At 48.2% G+C, this 23,849-nt stretch overlaps 1 protein-coding gene across 3 annotated transcripts in view; it reads right to left on the reverse strand.

The window, feature by feature from the left end:
* Window positions 1-1,805: 1,805 nt before the first annotated feature.
* The window catches only part of CLIP2 (CAP-Gly domain containing linker protein 2), a 45,439-nt gene continuing 23,395 nt past the window's right edge, over window positions 1,806-23,849 (reverse strand). Inside the window, exons 3-16 of one of the 3 annotated variants that reach the window (XM_088530093.1) lie at window positions 23,111-23,235; window positions 20,403-20,616; window positions 19,420-19,617; window positions 18,330-18,433; window positions 16,833-16,893; window positions 14,471-14,575; window positions 12,188-13,132; window positions 9,037-9,094; window positions 7,466-7,549; window positions 7,024-7,180; window positions 6,708-6,867; window positions 6,087-6,272; window positions 2,888-2,950; window positions 1,806-2,074 (exon numbers count right to left, since the gene is read on the reverse strand). In XM_088530093.1, the coding sequence (XP_088386219.1) occupies window positions 2,063-2,074; window positions 2,888-2,950; window positions 6,087-6,272; window positions 6,708-6,867; window positions 7,024-7,180; window positions 7,466-7,549; window positions 9,037-9,094; window positions 12,188-13,132; window positions 14,471-14,575; window positions 16,833-16,893; window positions 18,330-18,433; window positions 19,420-19,617; window positions 20,403-20,616; window positions 23,111-23,235 (2,472 nt within the window). In that variant the 3' untranslated portion in view covers window positions 1,806-2,062. Of the gene's footprint in view, window positions 2,075-2,887; window positions 2,951-6,086; window positions 6,273-6,707; window positions 6,868-7,023; window positions 7,181-7,465; window positions 7,550-9,036; window positions 9,095-12,187; window positions 13,133-14,470; window positions 14,576-16,832; window positions 16,894-18,329; window positions 18,434-19,419; window positions 19,618-20,402; window positions 20,617-23,110; window positions 23,236-23,849 lie in introns of those variants that run through there. The other 2 variants (XM_088530094.1, XR_015913659.1) reach the window with 2 other exon arrangements.

Here is a 23,849-nt window from a genome sequence, read left to right on the forward strand (position 1 = left end):
TCCCTTGTTTGGTCTCTTACAACTTAGGAAGGGCTTGGCAGCCCTGCAGAGGAGCAGCCAGAGGTAGGTGCCCTGGGAATCCTGCACTTATGGAAAACCCTGGATTTGGAGAGCAGCAGCACTGCAGGAAGCACTCAGCGTTATCCCGACTCCACTGCCGTTCAGCAAGTTGTGACACTGATTTCTGAGACCATCCAAGCCAGGGGAACATCAACCCCAGCACTGCAGCTCCCACTGCTCCAGCTGGAACGACGAGTGCTCCCTCTGGGATTTTCTTGAGTGTTTTCAGCTCCCTCCATCACTTACAGAAGTGTTTGAGCCCCCTAGTGTGATCCCTTCAATGTCCAGCACTAGCCAGCAATTGGCATCAGTCTTCCTGGTGATTTACAAGAGCCAATTAAAAACTTCCACAAGACACAAGGGGGTCTCATCAGAATTATTCCTGGCCAATTATCTTTGCTGCCTCTTTCCCCCTGCAATGAGCCAGACTTAAGCTATGCTTTTTGACCTGCTTTACTGCCCTCAGGTCACCACTATCGCTCTCTCATCATCCCTTTGAATTGATGGAGGATGAGAGAAGATCAACCCTGCAGGGCCCAATATGTCATCGTAGTCCAGAAAGATTCAGCAACATCCTTCTCATGGCAGAATTAAAGCCACATTTTAAAAGCCAAGTTTTTTCCAAGCTTGTTTCTGGCTGCCCATCAAGTAAGAGCCTGGTAACCCACTACGAAAAAAATAACAGGCTACAGAAAAAACCAAAACAAAACAAGGGGGCAAGCAGCACTGAAGCTGACCGGCTGTGATGCTCATCCACGTGCGGTCTTGGCTCAGATCTCTGCCTGTCCTCTTCTAGCTGTGACTTACAATCAGACGAGCTCCTGAAGGATGGAAGGGTCTGGCACGAGGGGAGGGCTCATTAAAACACTGCTCCTGTTCTGCCCTACGGTACCCGACAGCGAGCTGGACTCTCACAGGACGCTCTCTCGTGCCTTTATGGACATATTCTCCTCTTACTCCATCCCGATGGCCTTGGATGACCACAGTGCAAATGCGGAGGGAAGAGTAAAGCCTTCAGGAAAAGGAATGAGACCAGATAAACCCCGTGCTTCCTTGGCAAGGCTGGTACCCGAGTGGCCACAGGGAAAAGCACCCGCACGCGCTGGGCACCCGCCTGCCACGTGCTCCATGGGGCTGCCCCGCTCTGCACAGACCAGAGCCCTGCAAGGCCCCGCTCTTGGGCTCCTACTGCTCCAAAAACTTGGCCGTGCCGGGAGATCCGCTCAGCGACCCCGCCGCAAGCAGAAAGGCTGAGGGCACCCAAGCAAGGGGCACCTGCCCCTCCGACCTCAGAGCCACCTTCCCCAAGCAGCAGTGGGCAAGATGAATGAAATAAATACGGCTTTGAAACCAGGGTAGATACCACAACATGCTATTATACACGTACTAAGTGAAGCCTCCGTGCCCTAGGACTGAGACATCTTCTACACGGGCTCGGAGGGAAACATTCCCCCACAACCACCATCCAACACAGCGCACCAGAACAGTCGCAGCCTGCGGATCAAACCCGCTCGTGTGGTTCTTTGGGACACCAGGGTGGGTTAAAAGGGAGGGACAAACCTTGTGAAAGCCCCTGGGCACCTGCTTTGGGGTCCAACACCACAAGCAAATCCCGCTGCGGTTCCTGCGGGGTTACTAGGACTCCCTGACAATTCAGTCACCACACAAGGCAGCCGTCACCCCCACTGCGTCAGCCGCTGGGAAAAGGGCGGTTCAAGCAATACAAATTCCACAGTCCAAAAAAAAAAAAAGAAAATACAGGTAAGAAACCAAACCCAGAGACACCTTTCTGCTCCTCCTGGAACAATGGCTGGCTTGGAAAATTGGATTCCAGGATTGTCCTGATTATATCAGTTAGTATATTATAAATATTGTCCTGCTTCAAAGTGAAAATACTGTGTCTAGTCTTTAGGAGGTGCTAAAGCCAGATGTGGTATCATTCTTCCTGACTGCGCACAGGAGCTGATACTGGTGTGAAATGATCCTCTTCACCTCATCTCTATCAGAGCTTCTCCTGGAAGGAAAGAGACCATGTTAAGAAAAACAGGGAGCACCTGATGCTCAGGAGAAAGCAGGCAAGTGGTTCTTATTTTTCTGCAGAAATGGTGAATCTGTAACCATCCATAACAATGTTCCTCTTCCATAGCGGACATGGGAGAGTGTTTTTACAGAAGGAGAAACTGAGGAATGGAGTGGGACAGCCTCAGCAGAGCCCAGACACCCCAAGTCCTGACACCCTGCTCTGCCCGGTAAAACCACACTACCCTCCTGTTCAGGCCATCCTGCCCGTGGGGAAGTGACATCTGAGGCCACAGATCCTACCCCACGTCAATGAAAACAATGGGAGACTAGAACAGGGGGTCCTATAAACATCAGCCACAGGGGACAAATGTCATCCACATACAGGAGATGGCACAGATTTGAGTCCAAGCAGGTTCTAGATGGTGTTACAAGGGGAGAAATCACAGGGACACTGATCCGGGACACCTCAGTGAGGTACCTGCTGCATCTCAGTGTACATCTTGCTAGTATCTTCCTGATGGCTCTGAGGGGGCTTAAGGGTAAGGAGGGGCTGTGATGGTTGGTGGCAGCTCCTACAGCAGCTAGGATCTGTCCCACATCCCTGCCGGCAGCACTGGCTCTGGGAAGCTCTTCCCCCACACTGGGGAACAAGTGCTGTGCACAGAGGCTCTTGTCTTGCTGTGGGAACGACGGGGTCGAGCCTTGCTGGCCAAGTGGCCTCCATGCAGGGCCTGGCCCCAGCACAGCAGGGAAGAAGCCACATGTGGCAGCCCCAACTTTAAATAATCCTTTGCTCATAACTTACCTCTTGCTTGTGGGATTTATCCTGCTGGTGAATCCCATTAGCAGACCCAGAATTTCCAACAGTCTGCAAGAGAGAACAGACAATACTTACCTTAGGTATAGTCCAACGTTGGCCTGCAAGCACTGAGACCTGGCAAGGCTTCTGTCCCCTCCTGCTGCAGCCCATCACTCCATGCTAAGGAATGCAAAATCCCACACCACTTTCTGCAGAAAGTTTCATAACCTCTTCATCCTGGCCCAATTCCCACGTGGGCAATTGTATCCTTCCCAGTTATAAGATATCCTCTGCATATCCTTATGGACACAGACTTGCTCTTCACTTCTCATTCTTGAAGTCTAATAAACAAGTGAGCAGCCAAGGGCAGAGTTAACTGCAAAACCTGGGACAAGGAACACCAACAGCAAATGCCATCCCTCATTTCCCATCTCTGGGGACAAGCCTGGCAGGCAGCACAAGCCGTTCTTCTATCTTTAGAAAATGTAAGAACTTTAAACATTTATAATGTTTCTTTTGGCATGGGTAACATGGAGTCCTTCAGCTTCAAAATGACAGCATAACCACAGTGACTTTCAAGTGGCACAAACAAGGAAAGAAAGTCACAGCCAGAAGTGACAGCCTGCCAGGTTCAGCTGTCCCCTGCACTGCTGGTGACATAGGGACAGGGGAGACAAGGCTGCAAGGCTTCAGCCCCATTATTTGGGGAGTTCCAGGTATCCATGAAAATGAACAATCAGCTCTGCAGAACAGGGATGCCAAGGCCCAAACTGAACTCTACTTGGAGAGCCTGAACTGTTTGCCAAGCGTTTGCCAAGCCAGCTGAAAGGATGGCAAGGAAACCACCACGGTGGTAGCCGAGGCCCAGGGTGCTGCGAGCTGTAGGTGACCCTGCCCTGCACAAGGCCTGTGCACACACCCAGCCACCACCAGGTGAGGGGAATTAGGCTTGAAATTTGGTTTTGGCACACAGTCACAAGAAAGAGCACCAAGTGGCATGATTTGCTGGAAATGAAATACAATCTCAGGGTAGTTGCTGCAGATCCTCCAAGAAGGGTCTCGAGTATCATTCCCTGTGAGCCTGCAGACCTGGCTCTCCCAGGGCATGGGGAACACAGATCCTCTGCTGCCTTTATTACGGGATGAAGACCTTGCGGCTGCAGACACGAAACAGCAAAGCAGCAACGATGTGACGAGACAGACACCACAGGGCCAGCACAGCCCCAAGTCCTCCTCATGGCAGGGTGAGGCCGGGCACGTGCACGAAGGGCTCCAGAGCTGGGGACCCCCGGAGCCTTCCTGGCTGCAGGAGCAGCTCGTGGGAATTGCATTTCCTTCTGGAGAGCACTGCAGAGCAAAGTCTTCACAGGCAAAGGGAGACTGACGCCAAGCCCAGCCCTGGGCAAGACAGGCAATGAGGGTTAGAAGGCAGGGAAAGGTGGGTTAGTGCTGGAGTGTGTCTCCTGGAGAAGAGCAGGAGCTCCCAAACTATCACATCAGGATCCCTTTTGGCCAGCAGCATCCTCAGGCTTGGCCTGAAAGCCCCTGGTGAACAATTCTCCTTTCTAGAGGAAAGGATGAACCGCACTGGAACTGGGGAGTTTTGATCCAGGCTTCCCCGAAGCTCAGGAGCTTCAAGTTCAACATCCACTGAAGGTAGTAGCCTGACTCCCCTGGCAAACTTCTATCCCTTTGCACCCCTGACCTTGTTGCATCTCTAGGATTTCTTAGGCATGAAAGTGTCCAAGAAATATCCAGGACAGATTAATTGAACTCAGAAGGTCCCTTGAACTTTTTTTCTTCTCTTTAAAAGATTAGTTGTTATCTACAGTAAGGGAAGAAAAAATTGCCCATGTCACCACAAGAGGGATTGTGAAAGAAAAGACTTCTGAGCTCTCAAGTGACTTAGCATTAAAGCAAATGTAAAAACTGTCCCCATCTCTCCTACAGGTTACAATGGATCAGAAGATGGCAGGACCATGAGGCCCATCTGCAGATGGCTGCAATTTTTCCCTTGCACTCCCTTCCAAGCCCACATCAAAAACTCCTGCAATACAGACTGCATTTTGGAGCCCCTGCTCGCTCTGCAGAAGACAGTGTCATGGGAGGAAGAGACATAAGCCATACTACATACCACAACATATATACCCCTACATTGGGGTGAACAAATCCTCCACTCAGCTGCTTCTAGTGTTTTCTTTTCCTCTCTGCACAATCCTACAGCATCTACCTCATTGTGAATTTTAAGAGAAAGACATTTTTCAGCTTTGAATGTAAATAAGTATCAGATAAGCACATTATCTGGCCTCTGAAAGCCATGACCCGATTGCAGATGCAAGAGAAAACACAGAGAAAAATATACAGAGAAAAGAAGAAAAAGCTTGGCATAAGAGGCAGGTCACACCACAGGTATGAGGCAGAAAAGGCCAAACGTGCCAAGAGACATCAAGATTATTGACATCAAGGTTCCGTTTTTACAGGGAAAGACATAACTGTCCTTGTATAGCAAAATACTAGGGGTTGTTTGGCTTTTCTCAGAAGAAGGAATGGGAAACTGGAAGAAGCTGGGAAGGGAAGACAGCGCCTGGAATGGAAGCACTTGGAGCCCAGCAGCAAACCTAAATCAGAAAGACACAGACCTCCAGAAGCTACAGAAGAACCTTTTCCCACAACCACCTCCAAAGTTTGTGCTTTAGGACTACGAGGAAATAATTCTCTCAGCAGAGAATAGAAATGAAAAATTTTTCTTACATTAAAGAGACTTTAAAGGACATTATCAATTAGTTAAAGAATGTCACTGCTTGCAATTTGTTTTGTTTTGAAAGCCAATCAGAAAGTCTTACTGGTCTCTTCAGAAGTCTAAAACAGTTACAGCCCTTCCTGAAGGAGGCATCAGGCCATTATTTTTCTCTTTAAAATGACAAATAAGGGTCTGTATGTACATGCTTACATTCCCTCCTGGGCCAAGGAAATGTAGCCCTTTGTGTGTGAACTTTAATTCTCCCCAAAGAGCATCTGACACATACCACATCATATGCCTAAAGAGAACCTGCATTTGCAGCTTCTCCAAAACATCACATTTAATAACTGTTCTTGCAGAGCGCAAACAATCTCTAATGACCAGGGCGCAGGTCTTGTTAGTGCTAAGCTACACCCAGGAAAGCAAAGGCCTGGAAGGCTGTTTCTGGAGCAGCAGATGCTCTACCTGTGTTTTCTCCGAGGAAAGCCGCATTGCTTCCATGAGCTTCTCCATCTGGTGGCCCTGCTCCAGCGCGTTGCGCAGGACATCCTCCGTGCTGACGAGCCGGTGCTGCAGCCGGATCACCTCCGACTCCGACGACGGGTCGATCAGGGAGTATCGCCTCTGATCCGTTACTGATTTTTCCTTGTCCTTCACGCAGCAAGGTGAGAATAGGTGCATGTTACATATAAAAATGACTAAGGGAGTTACAAATGCTCAGTAACCAACACAACCGTATTTCAATTTCAACAGCAGATGGGGTCCAAGCACAACTCTGAGAGCAAAGGCAGCTAACAGCAGCTCCAGCTTGTTCCAGGCTGAGCTCAAACAAACTATTCACATCTCAGCCACTGGAGGACACTGCAGTACACAGGAATTAGAGGACACTTCTTATCCCTTCTCTGACCTAGGAATAAGCTGTGTGGGGTAACAGCGACCTCCAGTTTCTTCCAACAGTTTTTTCTCTATTTAGCTAAGGGTCCAAGTGCCCTGGGAACAGTCCCTGAAGGCCCTTTTATCCCATGCCACCTGCCCCCAGAGCAGCATGAAGCCCTCCCTAGCCCAAGGTCACCGCAGATTTCTCACCAGCACCACCAGCTTCTCCCGCAGCCCTTTGATGTCATCTTTGAGCTTCTGCTCCTTGAGGCGCCACTCGGCCTTGTGCACCTCCCGGCTCAGGTCGCGCTCCGGCCCCGGCGAGTGCCGGTTGGCCTCCAGCAGCAGCGCCCGCAGCTCGTTCAGGCTCCTGCAGCAAGCAGCACCCTGGGTTTGCAGGGCTTGGGCAACACCCCACCACGCTCCCATCCACCCTAACCCATGAAAAGACCCATCTGCAAATCTGTCCCAATTCCCACCACCCCGGGGGCTGCCGATTTAGGGAGCCCGGGGCCAGCAGTCTGACCTCTCCTTCTTGAGCAGCTCCTGGCTGATGAGCACCAGCTGCCCCGAAGCGTCATGCGTTTTCTTGGACAAGGCTTCCAGGTCGTTCTCCAACCTCTTCTTTTCCTTCAACGCCAAATCCGCCTTCTTCTCCGCACTTTTGCATTTGTTTTCCAAAGCTGAGAGAAGCAATGGACACAGGGAAGAAAGGTCTCTGAGTCCTTGACTTGCCTTCCCATCCCGCTTCCTTCCTTCCCTGGCTGCTGGCCTAGCCCCAGCTGTGCATACTGGCCACAGAGGCTTAGCAACACTCTGCATCTGGCCATATCTAAGGGACATCTCAGAATCCTCAGACCCAGCATTTATTTATTTCTCTATTTCTTTTGGTCTCATGCAGCAGAGAGGTACAAGGGACACACATGGAGATACTGAGTTTCCACCAGTGTTGGATTAGGAGAACTTACCACTTACTTGGGCCCTTAGAGTTTCGGTCTGGGAGACCAGTGATGACACCTCCTTGTCTCTCTTGCTCAGCTTGTCTTGGAGATCTTTAGGAGAATGAAAAGAGGCAAGAGACCAGCATGAGAAGCTTGGAAAAATGCCTCCTGCAAGTCAGGAGGAAAGGTATATAACTATATCTAACACATATAAGATAGTGCTGCAAGGTGAAAAGAAAACCCTTCAAGAATGAAGAATAAAAAAAAATCACAGAAAGGAGCTTTAGCACATTTCCTTGTGTTACCCAGCACGCTGAAAGGAATTTTAAAAGACATTTTCATGTTCAAACAGAACCCTAGACTTGGACCATGAGGTTTTTATGCCCAGATCTGAGCTGGTCATCTTGAGTACGTCCTGTCCGTGTTTTATTCGCAGTGGAAACTTATGTGCACATGGACTGAGAGGCCACTTCAAGAGCAGCGACTGTGGGCAGGTAAAGAGGGAACAAGACCCCGTACTCGCATTACTCTCAAATCACTGTCAATCAACATACAGTTTGGTGTAACGTGTGTCACCCTGTACCGGCAAAGACAACCGTGAGACAGACTGAAGTAGGACAAGACACCTCTGCCTGAAACCATAAGAAGCTGGGGTGACACTCAACTAACCGGAGTCTCTATTAAGTGAAATTTAAGTCCTAGAAACCTCCATTTAAATGGCTTCATCCTTGGCAGGAATTAAAAGGAGCTTTGCAGGGAACAGGCTCCTCAGAGGTGAATAACTGACAAAAAAAAAAGCTATGTCATTGCAAGCCACATGCTATCCAAAAATAGAAGTGACAAGCTTAGTGCTTTAAAGATCACCTTTGTGATCTACACAGGAAAGGATTTTTTTCTTGCTAAAAAAACACCAACCTAAGGAAGGTTTGTTTGTACAAATAAGGAAGAATAAGGAAATACAATACAGCCTCACAGAAAGGAGCACAGGGAATATCTGATCTGGAAGCACCTTACAAGTCTTGGAATAGCCCTGAACCCTTCAGGGACAACCAAAAAAATCATGCTCTACCCTCACCAATTCTGCTGCTGCTAAGATTAGGGACTACAGCTTTCTCTCTTTAGGAAAGCCTCAAAGTCCCTTTGCACAAATTTTCCAAAGTGTATAAACTCAGGACTTCATTGCAAAGACAGATTTGATCTACAACAAGTTCAGTAAGAAAGTAACCCCCATTATTTTAGCCAATCACGTTGATATCTGCCATTAGCAGCCTTCTCCCAAAGGAAATGACACTCAGCAGACCAGATTTTATCCGGTGAGGGACAGAAGTGCCCATTCCTCCAGATCTGCCTCCACCCCATGCCATTAACACGGTAAGAATGCAACAGCAAAAGAAAAACATCCTGTCCTGCATTTGCGCATCCTGGAGGGGAGAAAAACCCAGACTACAAATGCCACCTAGCAAACTAAAGCCCTGAAATGATTTCCTAATCCCCTTTGCCCAGAGCTGTCCCTGTGAGGGCAGGGAGGAGGAGGAAGACAAGCGCATGTGTCAGTAGAACAGGCTGTTCTGCAAGACAAAGACAATAAAGTTTCCTACCTTCCATAGTCTGCTTCATCTTTATCTTTTCTTCTGAAATATCATTAGTGTCAATCATCTGAAATAAATTAAGATATCAGACATATATCAGTCCTTTACCCAGAGCTGCAAAGAAAAGTCACCAACCGTGGACTGGAGTCCTGTCCAAAGTGGTAGGTGTGGAACCAGCAGCCAAGTTATGATGCTTTTGCATTTTGAGAATTAAAGGAACATCCATCCTGGAGGAAAACAAAGGCTTTTGAGGGATCACTTCTCCAGTTAAGCATTGCTGAAGGTAAACAGGTATCATCCAAACACCCCAACAAAACAGCCTGCGCAGCCCAACAGTGAGACTCCCTCCGGAGGGTGAAGAGGCCAGACTTCCCACAAGCTCTGGGTCCAGCTTTGGAGCATCCCGAGCTGGCAGACAGCAATGGAAGAGCTGCTCTGGTTGCACCAGTCTCCTGCAGCCAGTCAGGACACATCTTCAGCAGAGACAAGAGGAGCAAACAGCTCTTCAGCATCTGACTTGAGACCTACCAGCAGCCGGGTCTTCAGCTTCCCAAATATCTAACTGTGCCCAAAGTTATGAAACTGGTCCAGAGCGAGGATTCTGCCTTCTCCCCACCCTCTCTGTCCAGGCTGCAGTGCTAGAAGCCTCAGAAAGGGCATGAAGACCATCTGCCTGCTTTAAAGTTACATCCCCAGCCAAAGCAAGCTCAGCCTCCATGGGGCAGGAGAGCCCCAAGAGCAGTGTGACAACATGTGGGTACTCTGGGGCAGCCCATGCTCCCAGTGGCACCAGCATCAGTCCCGTATTCATACCGACTGCTCGGACGCCCACCAGAAGAACCAGTCATCATCCAGTCAGGATTCCTGCTATCTGCATCCCTTCCTGCTCCCCTCCCTCCCACCTGGAAAGCCCACATTGCACCTTTCTAAAGCCAGTGCAAGTGCCATTCCAGGGGAATCCCAAGCAGGCTAGAAACTTGTGACCACATTGCACAAGGGAGGTCTGCTCCATCCCAGGAAATGCTCCACCTCTGCTCCAAATTTCTCCCTGGACAAGGAAGCTTCTTCTCTAAACAAACATTCAGACATATGTGATTGCCTAAAAGCCCATTCCCTTGTTTCCAGAATGAATCTCAAGACAGGTCCAGAGCAGTAATGGTCAAGAAGTTTTGGTACATGATCAGTTCTGGTCCCACACAACTGCTAACCCTGGACTCCTAACAGAGGACAGCAGGGATCAGGAATGAAGCTTCCCAGAGCAGAGTCTCCAGTTCAGCACGTGGAGCATCTCCATCCAGGTGCCTTCAGTGGGACCTCAGCATAGACCTGACACTAGTGAAAACATGAGGTCAGTCCTCAGGAGTTCAGATGGGCTGCAAGATATGTAAATATTTGCTAACTTGAACACAAGCAGCAGCACACACAAAGGGAATTTGCTGCCTGATGCACTTTTGGCAGGGAAAGCTAATTGCTATTTGGATACAGACTTACTGTTCTCATTTGAAGACCTAGGAAAGAAAGAATATTGTTCACAAGACATTTGTTTAAAAACATGTAGATAGTTAATACTGCAGGTACATTAAATTACCTAAGACATTTAAATAGAGTTTATGAAACTCAATGGTTTTCACCCATATATTCTGGTGTTTTCTTGATTTGAATCTACATATAGTTAAATTATTTCAAGATTTACTAGTTCTAGTTGATTACCAAGGAAATTTAAGAGCCTTCGCACTTAAAGGGTCCTGAAATAAGCCTCCACTTTATTCCTTTGCATTCACCCTTCTTTGAATCTCAGCCATATTATGCTGACGTGATCCACCTTTCCCAGGACCCTTTCCCCACCTCTCAGAACCACTGCTCACCTCCTACCTGTGCATCCATGCACTTACTGTTCACCACTGTCTTGACTAGCTGAAGCATGCTGAGAAATCCTTGAAATACCATTAATGTAGCTGCTTCCTCCTTAAGCTTTTGTCTCTCCTGTCCTTTTTGCAGTGTGAAGCCCTGACTTGGCCAACAGTAATTCAGTCTTGACTTGGTTGCCTGGTGGCTCAACAGACTCCAAAGGGGCGGCTCATGGTGGCAGATCAAACATGCACCTCGTGTTCACTCAACTGGTACCTCACAGGCTAGAGCAGGGAAGACATCCCTGGGGATAGATTTCAAACAAATATTCTCAAGACATGCACATCTCAGGACTTACTTGCATTCTCTATATCCCCATGGGGACAAGGGGAGCCTCAAGCTCTAACTTCACTTTTAGCTCATTTCTTGTGCAAAAGTCAAGTAACAAAAAGCCATTCTAGAGCCATGAATTGGCAACCTCCTCCCCTCCACTCTCTAAAGCACACGAAGGGAGCCTGTCATGAACAAATGTGGCCCTGTGCCATCCCATGGAGGCAGTCCCGTGACAAAAAATCCAAGGAAAGTCAAGAAAAAAGTAACGAGATACAGAGGCCACAGAAAACTGACCTTCATGATACTAGTGCTCTACTGTAGTCTTCCCCAGCAAGTTCAGGACCTGCCTTTAAACATTTTATTCCTCAGGCCTGGTACCATCCTGCCCCTTGCAGGCAGCTTTTCCCCTAAATGAGCACAGGGCCCCTGCACTGTCTCTGCTGTGTTGCTGGCACCCACATTCACACCCAACTCATCAGCTCAGCCCCGAGTGACATCCTTCAACCATGCTCCATGTGCCAAGCAAGCCACATGCTGCCTCTCAGCACAGGCAACGCATCTATCCCTCACCCACCCCAAAGGCTTGGCAACACGCTAGGGCTGCTGTGCCTCTTTGGAGGACAACAGTTGCATTGTCAAAATGATGCTTTTTTAACTAAGAATGCTGCTTGCTCAGTGTGAAAGGCCATCCCTGCCAAACCACTTCAACAGCCCCATTCTGCTGCCACAGGTTTGGCTTCAAATCCAAATGTGCCTCTCATTTCTTCCAACTGTGCCACTGCATTGGCTTACAAGCCCAGGAACACACCCTCAGCATGGAGATGCAGTGCAGAAAAACCAGCACTGTAAATGGAAGGTAAAAAGCAGACAGATACTTCAAGGCACAGAAACCTCAGTAAATCGCACAAAAGAGCAGCTCCCCCTGGAAAAGGTAGTAACAGTGACAAGATAAATAAGCAAAATGACCCAAAAGTCATACATTTGCATGCTGAGAAGGATGCAGGGACTCCATGGACTGTAGTTTGTTCTCTAACACAAGCACTTTTTCCTGCAGTCTGTGGATCTCCTGTTTGCTCTGCGCTTCTGTTTTCTGTAGCGTTTCATAGTCCAACATCTTCTTCTCAGCCAAAGAAATCTGATCTTTCAAGAAAGCTATTGCTTGTGTTTGATCTTTATATTCACCATGAAGTTTCTCCAGTTCATGCACCCTCAGCTCAGCATCTCGACACTTGTCCTTCATATCCTGGAGTTCCAGATGGTGCTGATTGCTTTTGGTTTCCAGTTGCATTTTCCAGTCGCTGTTGCTTTTCTCCACTTCATCCACAGCCTCCTGCAGCTTCAGTTTCAGGCTCTCTTTCTCCTTTATGTGAACAGCCATCTCAATGTCATGCTTTGCTTTCAGGTTCTCCATCTCAAGCTGGTGCTCCATCTTTATACTCTCCACCACCGCTTTCAGTTCCACAATCTCCTTATGTTGGGTGTCAGGCCCTGTGTTCAGAGTGGCCTTGAGGTCCTCCAGAGACTTCTGGTGATCAGACGCAAGCGTGTCCAGCTTGGACTTCCAGTTGTCCATGAGCCCCATATTCTCATTAGTGGCTTGCTGGACCTTATGCTTGAGGTCAACTATTTCCTGCGAGTACTTCTCATTGGTGGCCTTCAGCTTCTCCATCTCCTGCTGGTATTTCTTCAATGTCTTTTCATACTTCTCCTTCAGCTGGCTGCTCTCCTTCTGGTGCTCCTTGTTGGCAGAGAGCAGCTGATCCCGCAGACGAAGAGCCTCAGACTGCAGGCCAAGGTTCTGCTCGGGGCTCTCTGCTTGGTGAGAGCTCCTCAGGCACTGCCGGAGCTCGTCCACCTCGCTGCGCCTGAGGCTCAGCTCCTCCTCCAGCTGCAGGATCCTGGACTGCTCTGCGACTGTGGTTAACTGCAACAGGACAGAGAAGACAAAAATCAGCCCCTGCCCCTCACCGCCGCGTCCCTTCCTATAGCAAACATGCCTCAGTGGATATATGACCACAGTACATTAGTCAAAGTTTAAATAAAAAGGGAAAGGAAACCCAAGACCCTCTAGTCTGAGTACACTTTTGCACCAGGGTAACAATCACTGATTAACTCTAGCAGTTACAGTTCTGTGCCAATTGCAATTTATTTTGCTAACACAAACCCCTTATTGTCAGCATAGGAAACATCCATCTTTGAAACGGCCTCTGAAATTTTACCTAGAGTGGAATAGCAACAGCTTATTAGAAATAACATCCTGACAGACCTCTATATTTCCAGACTAGGCATCTGGCCAGATGATGCACAGAGGAAATGTGACTGCACATGCAGGAGCATCACAAGCATTGAGATCAGCACCAAGCAAATCATGTTTCCTTTATTGCTCAGCAATCCTCAGCCTACAGACACCTTTTCTGCATTCTGGCCTGTTTACCCTGGTGTAAAAAGGAAAAGGGATTTTACATGGGTGCTTGTTAGAGTTTATTAGCAAAGTAAAAATAACGCAGTAGGCTAGAAGATGCACAACAATAAACTGGGCCATGGTTAACATGGAGCATCAGGCTATGGATTGTTTTCTTGCAATCTGGATGTAACCTCGCAGGGCTGAACTTCCTGCAAGACTTGGCGAGTCCAGGGTGGCTGAGGCTACGGATTTAGAATAAGAGATTGGACTGGATGAAGTGCTAGGGAAAAAAAAATAAAAAGAAGAAAAGAAAGCAGGAGAAGCAAAGAAACCAAGCAGATCTTCCAGTGTAAGGACCACAAATAATCAATTCCATTTTGTTTCAATTGACATTTCTCCCAATGCTCATCAGCTCAGAAGGTCGAGTTTTGATTTTAGATTAGGGTGGGAGCAGGGGATTATAATATTTAGCCCTTTTGGAAAACTGGCAATTGCAATATTATCTCCTGTTGCAGCCTGGGGGCCCGCTGGGCTGGCTGCCCTGGAAGGGTGCAGGTATTGCTCAGGCACGTCAGCTGAAGGATGAACCGTGAACGCTCACGTGTCGGATGGAAGCAAACCCAGCCTGAGAAACAAGTCCCCACGCAAGAAGCAAAGGCAGAAGTTATGCAGCACTGCTGCTTCCAGGAGGGACAGCAAATAAAAACCAAACCAAAAATCAGGGAAGCCTAAATTCAAGCCAAAACCAAATCAACCACACAAACCAAAATAAAAAGAAATCCAAAGCAAGGTGTCATGAGCATCAACGCGGGGAGCAAGCAGGCTGCTCTGCAGGCAGGTGAGTGGGGTTTGGATTACCCTGGTGTCCTCTAATTCTTTGAGGAGCTTCTCAGCCTGTGCCTTCTCGAACAGCAGGCTCTGCTCGAGCTCCCGTATTCGGGCATGCTCCAGCTGCGTCTGAGTCTGCTCACACATGGGGAGAAAAGAACAACAGAGGGATGGAGGGAACAGGGAGGAGAGAAAGAAGGAGAGAGAGGGAAAGAGAGAAGGCTGCAACATCATCTTCAGTGTACAAGACAAGGAAAGGCAGTTCACAACAGGAGGAGACTAAAAGATCCAAACAAACAGGAAAAATACATCTAAACAAAAAGTTACAGGATTTTCCTCGGAACTCAGAGTGGCTATTCACAAGACAGCGGCATCTGTGAGCTGGGAATGAGCATCTGTGAGCTGGGAATGCAGCCCACAGTTGCTTCAGTGTCCTCTTGCATGAAGCCTAAAGTGAAGATACTCCCTAGAAGCAGACTTGCCCCTACCCAAGCTGCAGACCAGCAATACAAGGTGCTTGCACCAGGGAAGAGACTGCAAAGACCTTGCAGTGGTTCTTCACTTCCCTCCTCTGGGAGCACCACAGGGTGGACTGGAAAGAGCTGGAAATTCCCATTCCCTTTTTGCTCTGGGAACAGCGTGAGCCCTGTCCTTGGTGAAGAAAAGCATGTTCTACTGCACCCAGTATGTTGCTAAAACCAAAAAAATGCACCACTCTGAAAGCAAATGAAAGGAATTGAGATACCAAACTGCTGCATAAATCAAGGCTTTAGGTCTGAATAGGATTGCCATGAAGTTCAAAGCAATTTTCAAACAGAATTACTCCTATTTTTTTTGAACAGGTGAATAAACTAAGTACAAGCCTGCTCCAATGCAAAGCCTGATTCCACAGCATTGCTTCGTGGTCCTTTCCCTCTTTGAGCCGAAATACCATCTAGTTGTACCTAGGGCTCTGCAACAACTACTGTAATACCCCGGAACCACAGAACAGTTGAGGTTGGCAGGGACCTTGGAGACCATCTAGCCCAGTCACCTTCTCAAGCTGGGTCACCTAGAGCACACTGCACAGGATTGCATCCAGGCAGGCTCTGAATATCCCTGGAAAAGGAGACTCCATGTGTCTAGGTAACTTGGTCCAGTGTTATGCACCTTTCCTGTCAAGCGTTTTTTCCTCATTTTCAGGCAGAACTTCCTGTATTTCAGTGTGTGGCCATTGCCTCTTCTTTTGTTGGTGGCCACCACTGAAGAAAGTCTGTCCCCATCTTCCTGTCAGCTTCTCCCTGCTTGTGAACGAGAAAGCTAACCTGCAGCTTCCCCAGAAGTAAAATTGCTGGCTCAAAACAGGTCTTAAAAACCCATTTAACCTGCTTGAAACCACACCTGGCCAGACCAGCTGCCTGCTAGATTCAGCTCTTCTTATCCAGCCCTCCCAAACACAGCCCTGGCCTTGCTCACAGCCTCAAACTAAAGCCACAGCACGCACTTGCTTGGTACAAATTACACAACGTGGCGACCCTAACACAAACAGATATCCCAAAAGGGTGTGCAGAAGCAGCATCTCTGTGCTAGGAGATGGCAGGTCTCGGATGCGCTGGTTTGTTCTGCTGAACAGCTTTGAGGGACGCTGCCTGCCATGCGGAATACCCAAGAGTCCAGGCTTTATCCAAAAAATACATGTGACTGTTAGAAACACCCTATGGGACTTAGCCTAGCCTTCAGCAGAAGGCCTTGATCCAGGAGTCATGGAGAAGATGCTTTTCCGGGCGTCATGGCCAGGAACATCCATTTCCCAGGAACACGCTCTGCAGCATGAAAGAGCACTTACCCCCCTGATTTCCCATGTGAGATTTCTCTGCAAGGGAATTACTTGCTCCTGGGAATCCTAACTGTCTCCACAACAAGCCAGTAAGATGTGAATTAACTCCATTAAGTCAATCATTCAGTCTGAGCAACACAACTTCCAGTTTGCACAAAAAAAATGTTCACTGCAACAACACTGCATGAAGTGACAGCACTTCCAAAAATGAGAGCCTTTAACAACAAGACACTGCAGGGGCAGCGACTGAGCAATCAGATCATTTCTATGGTGGAAAAACATTTCAAAATGCATTCACCTCCAGTCAGATTTTAACATGGGTTGGCAACTCACAGTAGTATTTAAAGCCAGGCTGGCTGACTAGGATTATTTCTGGACAGCTCCTAGAATCATTAACAGTGGCTGGGTAATACAGCAAGGAACAACTTCCAGTTAACCTCATTGCATTCATGAGCAGGCCCGTGGCCACCAATAAACTGTGATGTACAGAATTAAGCATAAGAAATTACTGAAGTGAGACCACATATGCAATTTTGAGTTTAGACCCCCCATTTTGGTGAGAGTGCTAGGAATTACCTCCAGATCCCCCTTCGTAATGGATTCCTCCTCGACACGGAACTGCAAGTCCTCCACTTTCCTGGAGAAGGGAAGGGGAGAGACACATAAAGCACAGTCAGTAACACCCAGATCAGCAACCATCTCCAAGTGGCCAATCGCATACGAACCTGCTCTGCGCAACAACAGGCCGAGAGGAGAAAGACACAGGCAATTTTACATGGAAGCAGCTCCACGGAGGGGAAACATCCCAACACATGAAGCAAGACAGTTCAGACAGGCTTGTGCATAGTGAACATTTGCCTTTGTGCCAGGTATTTGCTCCCAGATGCGCTGTTCCTACTGTAACACTTCTCGGGGAGCACAACTGTGTTCACCACCTCTCAGGTCCCAACCACCCGGTTCCACCACGTTACTTAGTCCCTGTTATTCTACAGCTGAGTGCTGGGCAAGTCCTGTGCCATATGCACGAGGCCCATACAAAAGATGCCAAAGGAATGAGACCCTCTGCCATCCTGGCAGGCAGTGGGCAACGCTTTATATTTCTGGAGTGGAAATCGTGAGCTATCCTGGCAGAAAAGCCTTCAGCAGCTATTGCACACATGCATAAACATATGCCAAAATACATGCACAAACCCAAGAGCACCCAGAACCCTTTTGCAAATTCCAAACAGATAACCAGTAGTAACACCAGAAATTCAATCTTCTGCTAAACTCATTCCTCTTTGTTCTCTTTACTGATAAAGTAAAACAAAATAAGAAAGAAGAGCCGACATTAATGCTGCTGCTGCACTGGCAGCCAGCTGCAAGGACTCTGATCTTCTGTCATGGACAAAAATAGCTGCAAGTGTGTATATGTAACTTCATAAACAAGCCTCCTTGTCTAAACCTCTGCTAATTAGAGGAGGCCTCTGTTGATATTTAGGAAAGAACTCAGCTGCCTGGGGTTAAAGGGCCTCCTGGAGCTGGGAAAGTGAGCTGCCTGCAAGAGGAACCGGGGGACTTGGGCCTGAAAGAACAACTTGTCTTTGGGAGGGGCATGGGTCAATTGAAATTAATGCCGTTTCACTGTTTTTCTTTCAATTACGAAGCACACAGAACTGCCTTTCTATTCTCACTGAAGGGTTTAGTTATATATATGGAGCAATTGGACTTCAAGGATAACAAGCATCGCTCTTGCTGAGAAAACAAATGTATGTTTGAACGTATATACACGGACCATGCCTGCGGGATCTGGGGAGATGGGCACCACTCTAAAAGACAGTTTGACTTCCCTTCCCTTCCTTAGAATTACTGGCTTTAAAATTAGCATGTCACAGAGGAGAAAAAAAGTTCTTTTGCCAAGCCAGAAAGGTGAAGGGTTTGGGACAGCCCAACCTGCAGAGAACACTGGTTACTCTGATACCTGAATGCAACCAAGGCAGCAGCTTGCAGTGACTTTCGTTCATTTAGACCCAAGGAACAACGTTCCCAGGTGAGAGCTTCACCTCATCCCACATCCACCCGCTCCTGCTTTACCTTTTCTCCTCTTCCAGTTGGTTCAACAGCTCGATCTTCTCCTTCTGCATCCCATCCACCACGGCACGCGCACGCTGGAGGTTCCCCTCTGCCTCCGTGACGTACTGCAGGGAAAAAGGAGCCCCAGCCACAAGAGGCAGAAACATTTGAAGGGGTGGTGTTAAGCAAATGAACAAAGACATGCAGGGGATCAGAACATAGGATTTTAAGGTTCTGATGATCCATTTCAGTGGCTTTTCTTGTAAAAAGCAAGATTTTCCAAAGCATCCAGTATATAAGCATGAAAAAGAAATGGCTGCTGGAAAATGAGTAACTTTGAGGTTTGATGCATGATTCAGAGACTCTGCATGACCAGAACCCTTTGGAGAATTCATCTCTGATTAGAGAATTAAAGAACTTTGAACTGGAGCAGTTTTCAAAATCCTGTATGAGGTTATTAGATCTAGTTCAACCCTGGTCACGAGGCCAGAGAGCCATTTCAGAACTGCATTAATTCATTTATTACTGGTAATTACTGGAAAAATACTCTATGCAAGAAGCTTTCAGGTTGCAACTGCTATGCCAGCAACATAAACGTGGATTTTTTAAGCTTTTATGTGCATAAAAATCACCTGTATAAATGCTTGTGGAATAAGAAAGCCAGAGATGATCCGTCCCTATCCTTGTAATTCTGTTGCCTCCATTAATGTGACCAGAACACATCCCTTTTGGCCGCATTGCTGTGACATATGAACTTAACTGATGTCCTCAGCAAGTATATGATAATATCAAACTGCAATGCAGTTGCAGGCAAGGCCGGAGCAGGCAGCTAAGGGGAGCACATTTCCTTTCCACTTGCATTTCAGCATTCAGATGTATCAATCCACCACCAGACAGAAAACTATTTACTGCTCTTTTTGGCACATTTTTTTTTTTTTTTTGGTCCTTGCTTGGCAGAGAGGACACATTCTACTGTCAGGAATGGAGACAGCAGTGTGCACTTTCAGGGTGATTTTGTGCTGTCTATCATAACGTGATGCTTTCAGAGCACCCCAGATCTTCAGGCACTGGTAATGAAGCTAAGGATCCCACGAGCCACGTCGCTGCCTACCTGCTCATGCTGGGCCTTCATGATGGCAATCTCTTTTTCCACCTCGCAGATGTGGCTGGTGGCCTTTGCGACCTCAGCCCGCTCCAGGTCACGCTCTGCCAGCAGCTGCTCGATGTGCTGCTGCTTCTCCTTCAGTGCCTCCTGCAGGGCTGTGGTGCCGGAGATTTTTCGGGCATAACGAGAAGAGGTCTCCGTGAGCTGGAAAAGAGAGTAAAACAGGGGTAAAGCTGTGAGCTCCCCAAACTAGAACAGCTCGAAGAACTCCTGTTAAATCTGGGATGTGGCTCAACTACACATCACTTGGGCTGTACAGAGCTCGTAGTTCCAATTCTGGACCCTACAGGCGGCATTAACAAATCTGCAAAACAGATCTGGAAGCTGCTAGCAAACTCCATCGCTCTTCCTCACTGCAGTGGAAGGGCTGCTTCCCAAGGGACAGGATGTGGTGTGGGAACTGGGACAAGAGAGATCATAGTTGATTGTGTCATCTGCCTTTTTAAGCCTATTTTACTGATGTCAGGCATGGGTGCAGTCCCATGCCTGACATGAGCTCAGCTGGGGGGACCGATCTCTCCCGGAGACTGCTACAAACTGGATCCACTCCCAGGAAAGGCCACTGAGCCTTTTCCCCCAGCTGAGACGGCAGCAGGTGCTATGCAACATCTTTTATACTTCAAATTAAGAGGTGCTTTCTTCTACAACATTAGTGCCTGCCTTGGTGTCCACCTTCTTGAGAGTATTGCAAAACCCAGGACTTGCATTCCAGGAGGGTGTCACCCCTTCAGTGAGATGCCATCACCGCAGGATGCATAAAAGCAGCTGTTTAACAACAGCACGATGTTACCAACCAAGCGGGACAGGAGGCAAGAGCTTTTTTTTTTTTTTTTTTTTTTAAAAATACAAAGATCCTGTGCAAATCCAGCTCTGTGATAGCAGAAATTCATCCCATTGCAAAAAAAAAATCCATGCAAAAAGCCCCTTACCAGCCCACTGCGGCTGGGTCGGCCCCCAACGGACGATGCCACGGAGCTCACAGAGCTGATGGAGGAGCTGCTGGGGCTGTGGGTTAGAGCAGACACTCCCATGGCCATTCGCTTGCTCTTCTTCGCCTTGGCAGGGCTGGTGGATGGGAATCCGATGCGGATCACCTTGTGGATGGGAGCAAAGAGGCCAAACTTGGGGGGGCACTGAAAATACCTGCAATAGAGGAGAGACACCAAGAAAGAAGGGGTAAAAGTGGACAACTCGCCCAAGTCTCGCCAGCCACACACGACCCTGGCCCTTCGTGATCCTTTCCTGGTGCTTTGCTCTGATGTGGCTTCCCATCCTGTCACTTGGAGTAGGAGATTATCATCTCTTGTATCAAAAGGACAGGCCCCAGCTCCAAGTTGCTTAAAGAGACTGTTCACATAGTGAAATACACTCTAATGTTTGCAGGAACTTAAATATGTGTGTTTATATTGTGTTTCACACCAGTTTCAATGCAGGGAAGCTTTTTGCTGCATTTGGATAGCAGACATTTGGACGGACCCTAGCATGTTTTTCCTATCATCCCTCCAGATGGAGATGTGACACTGTCCAGTCAGAGTTCACTTTCCAGCTAAGAAAAGAGAAAGAAGTGAACGGAACAGCTTGAGAGAAAAACTCACTGCTCCAAACCCCACTTCTATCACAGCACCCATACACAAAGTGACAATACAGAGGGAGACTTGAACTTGGAATACATTCTTTTCTGCACATTCACTTTTTCAATGTGCTGAAGGGATTTTAGTGCCAAGGAACTTGGAACTTTGGTATTTCAGTATCTGAAAGAATGTAAAAATACCAACACCAAACATCCTCTGCTCTACAAGCTCCTCCTCAAAGGCTCTGTTGCAAGGCTGGGACAAAACATTGGGCCTTCGAAAGTTTGTCTCATATTTCCACAAAAATTGGCTCCTAATGAGTAAAATGTACAAAGCAATGCACTTGAGTGACGCTGGACATCAGAACCAGCTTCTCTCCGACGTGAGCGGCCGCTTCCCAGGGGCGCTCCGCGTGGAAGCTCCGGCAGCTGCACGGTTGTGCCCGGGGCACATCTCGGTACACGGGAGGGCAGAGAAGCCTGATCTCCACCACAGGGGAAGGGGAATCATTTGCAAGCATCTGCTCAAGTCCCCCCCCCTTTTTTTTTTTCTCCCTCTTCCTCCCAAAACCACTTTAAAAAAAAAAACCTCTCACAACCCAAAACTCCCTTCTGCTGCCAACACGGGTTCTCAGGTTTGGGGCCCAAACTTCTCCGCAGAGGAAGAACGGGGAGCAGCAATGTCCTACAGACTTCCCCTAATCCTTCCCCTTTAATCGAAACCTCTTAATACTCCTCTTCCTCCTCTCCCTGCTCAACCTTTCCCACTCCAGACCTCCTGACGTGAAGCAAAGGAGAAGCATTGCACATAGGGTGCACATCTCCACCCTTGTCAATCCTGACCATGATGGAGCAGTCCTGGAGGAGAGTAACTCCAGAAGTCAGGTTTGAGTGGGGACAAGAAGCAGAGCCACCTGGAACTCGCTTATACTAACATCTATTCTGCACAGGCACAGAAAGTGGAATCTTGGATTTACTCCATGACTTACTTTACCCCAATTCTCTCGGGAGCAGCTGGAAGTCAGTAGCTATCTGCTGCCAACCACTCGCTGCTCTCTTGTCCTGACACTGAACAGAGGACAATTTCTTTTATTTTAAATGAAAACACATGGCTGCTGGGCAAAAAGAGGCTGACACAACATGGGGAGCATTTATCGCAGGACCTGAGTTCTAACGAGGAAGGAATCCAGTCCCTTGGGAGCTCAGACATTATGTGGTTGCCTCCAACACAAGATTCCCTAAAGAAGCTCAGCAGTATTTCCTACCAGAGAACTTGGGAAGCAGGAGAAATTGGTTCCACCAGGATTTGAAGCAGGGTCAAAATGTTGCCGGATAACTCAGACTTGAACATCCCCAAACTCCAAGTCCGAGGCTGGGGGTCATTTCCTTATCCAACTTGCACTGAACAGAAAAGTGATCTTCTAGAAAGCTTGCTAGATGGCCCTGATAGCATCTACAGATACCACCAAGGGCTTTCGTTTGAAAAGAAGGCAGTGGAGGGGCCTGTGGAGGTGGTAAGGTCTATTAGCAAACAGGCCTCACACCAGAGAACTATTAGGAGGACCCGGCAGCGACCACCAACTGCTCTTTCAGACCTCTGGGAATTTGTGCCCAGAAGAAAACAGCCATCGAGCAGGGGAAGAAAGAAAAAAGAATCCTAAGTCTCTATCCTGAATAGTCCTGAAAGGGTGAATTGTAGATGCAAGAAGCAAGTGAACACACATTTGCAAGCTGATTTAACACTGTTACAGACTCACAGAAAACAAACCCTACTATAAGTCAACTTCTTCCTGTTCCCTGAGGCCATTCCAGGACCTTCTCTATAGACTTAGCTGACCTTGCTGTAAATCATTCCAGTGATGGGGTTTCTACAGATTTCCCTGAGAAACCACTCGAAAACGCAGAAGACTCCAAACTAGACTCTTCCCTGAACCCCGTTACACACATGTACACGCTCCTCAGAGCGCCGCCAGGCCCTGCCTGCCCTTCCCAGGTTCATCTCCAGGCTTCCCTTGGGAAGCGGGCAGGCCCTACACATCCCAGACCGCCTCCAAGTGCTCCCAGTACCTTGTACCAGCAACTGCCCCATCGTTCTTCCCCAGGGGCTCGTCCAGTTCCACGCCGCACCACTCTCCTTTGGCAAAGTCCGTCTCGCCCACGTAGCGCACGACGCCCGTCTTGGTCCCGCCAACCTGATGGGAAGCAGAACGCTGCGCGTTAGAGGCGCTGGCACCACTGCAAGGCAAGGAATCATAGAATCATAGAATGCTTCGCATTGGAAGGGACCTCTAGAGATCATCTAGTCCAACCCCTGCACACGCAGGGTCACCTAGAGCACGTGGTACAGGACTGCGTCCAAGTGGGTTTGAAGATCTCCAGAGAAGGAGACTCCACAACCTCTCTGGGCAGCCTGTTCCAGTGCTCTGGCACCCTCACTGGAAAGAAATTTTTCCTTAAGTTCCTGTGGAACTTTTGGTGTTTCAATTTGTGGCCATTACCTCTAGTTCTGTCGGTGGCCACCACTGAAAAGAGGCCAGCACCATCCTCCTCACTGCCTCCCTTGAGGGACTTCTAGACACCGCTCAGGTCCCCTCTCAGCCTTCTCTTCTCCAGCTGAACAGGCCCAGCTCCCTCAGCCTCTCCTCATAGGAATGCGGAATGTGTGGAAATTACACATTTGTTTAACCTTGTCTCAGCTAAAGCCTAGCTTTAAAAAAGAAACGTCAAAAAAGAAGCTTATAATTAATTTTGCAAGTTCCCCTAAAAACACGAGTTAGTCTTCAGTAATTTTTCTGAATAAGGATTC

The sequence above is a fragment of the Tinamus guttatus genome, unplaced genomic scaffold, assembly GCF_059628265.1.
Source record: "Tinamus guttatus ecotype Peru unplaced genomic scaffold, ASM5962826v1 Tinamus_guttatus_pri_ptg000356l, whole genome shotgun sequence".
NCBI lineage: Eukaryota > Metazoa > Chordata > Aves > Tinamiformes > Tinamidae > Tinamus > Tinamus guttatus.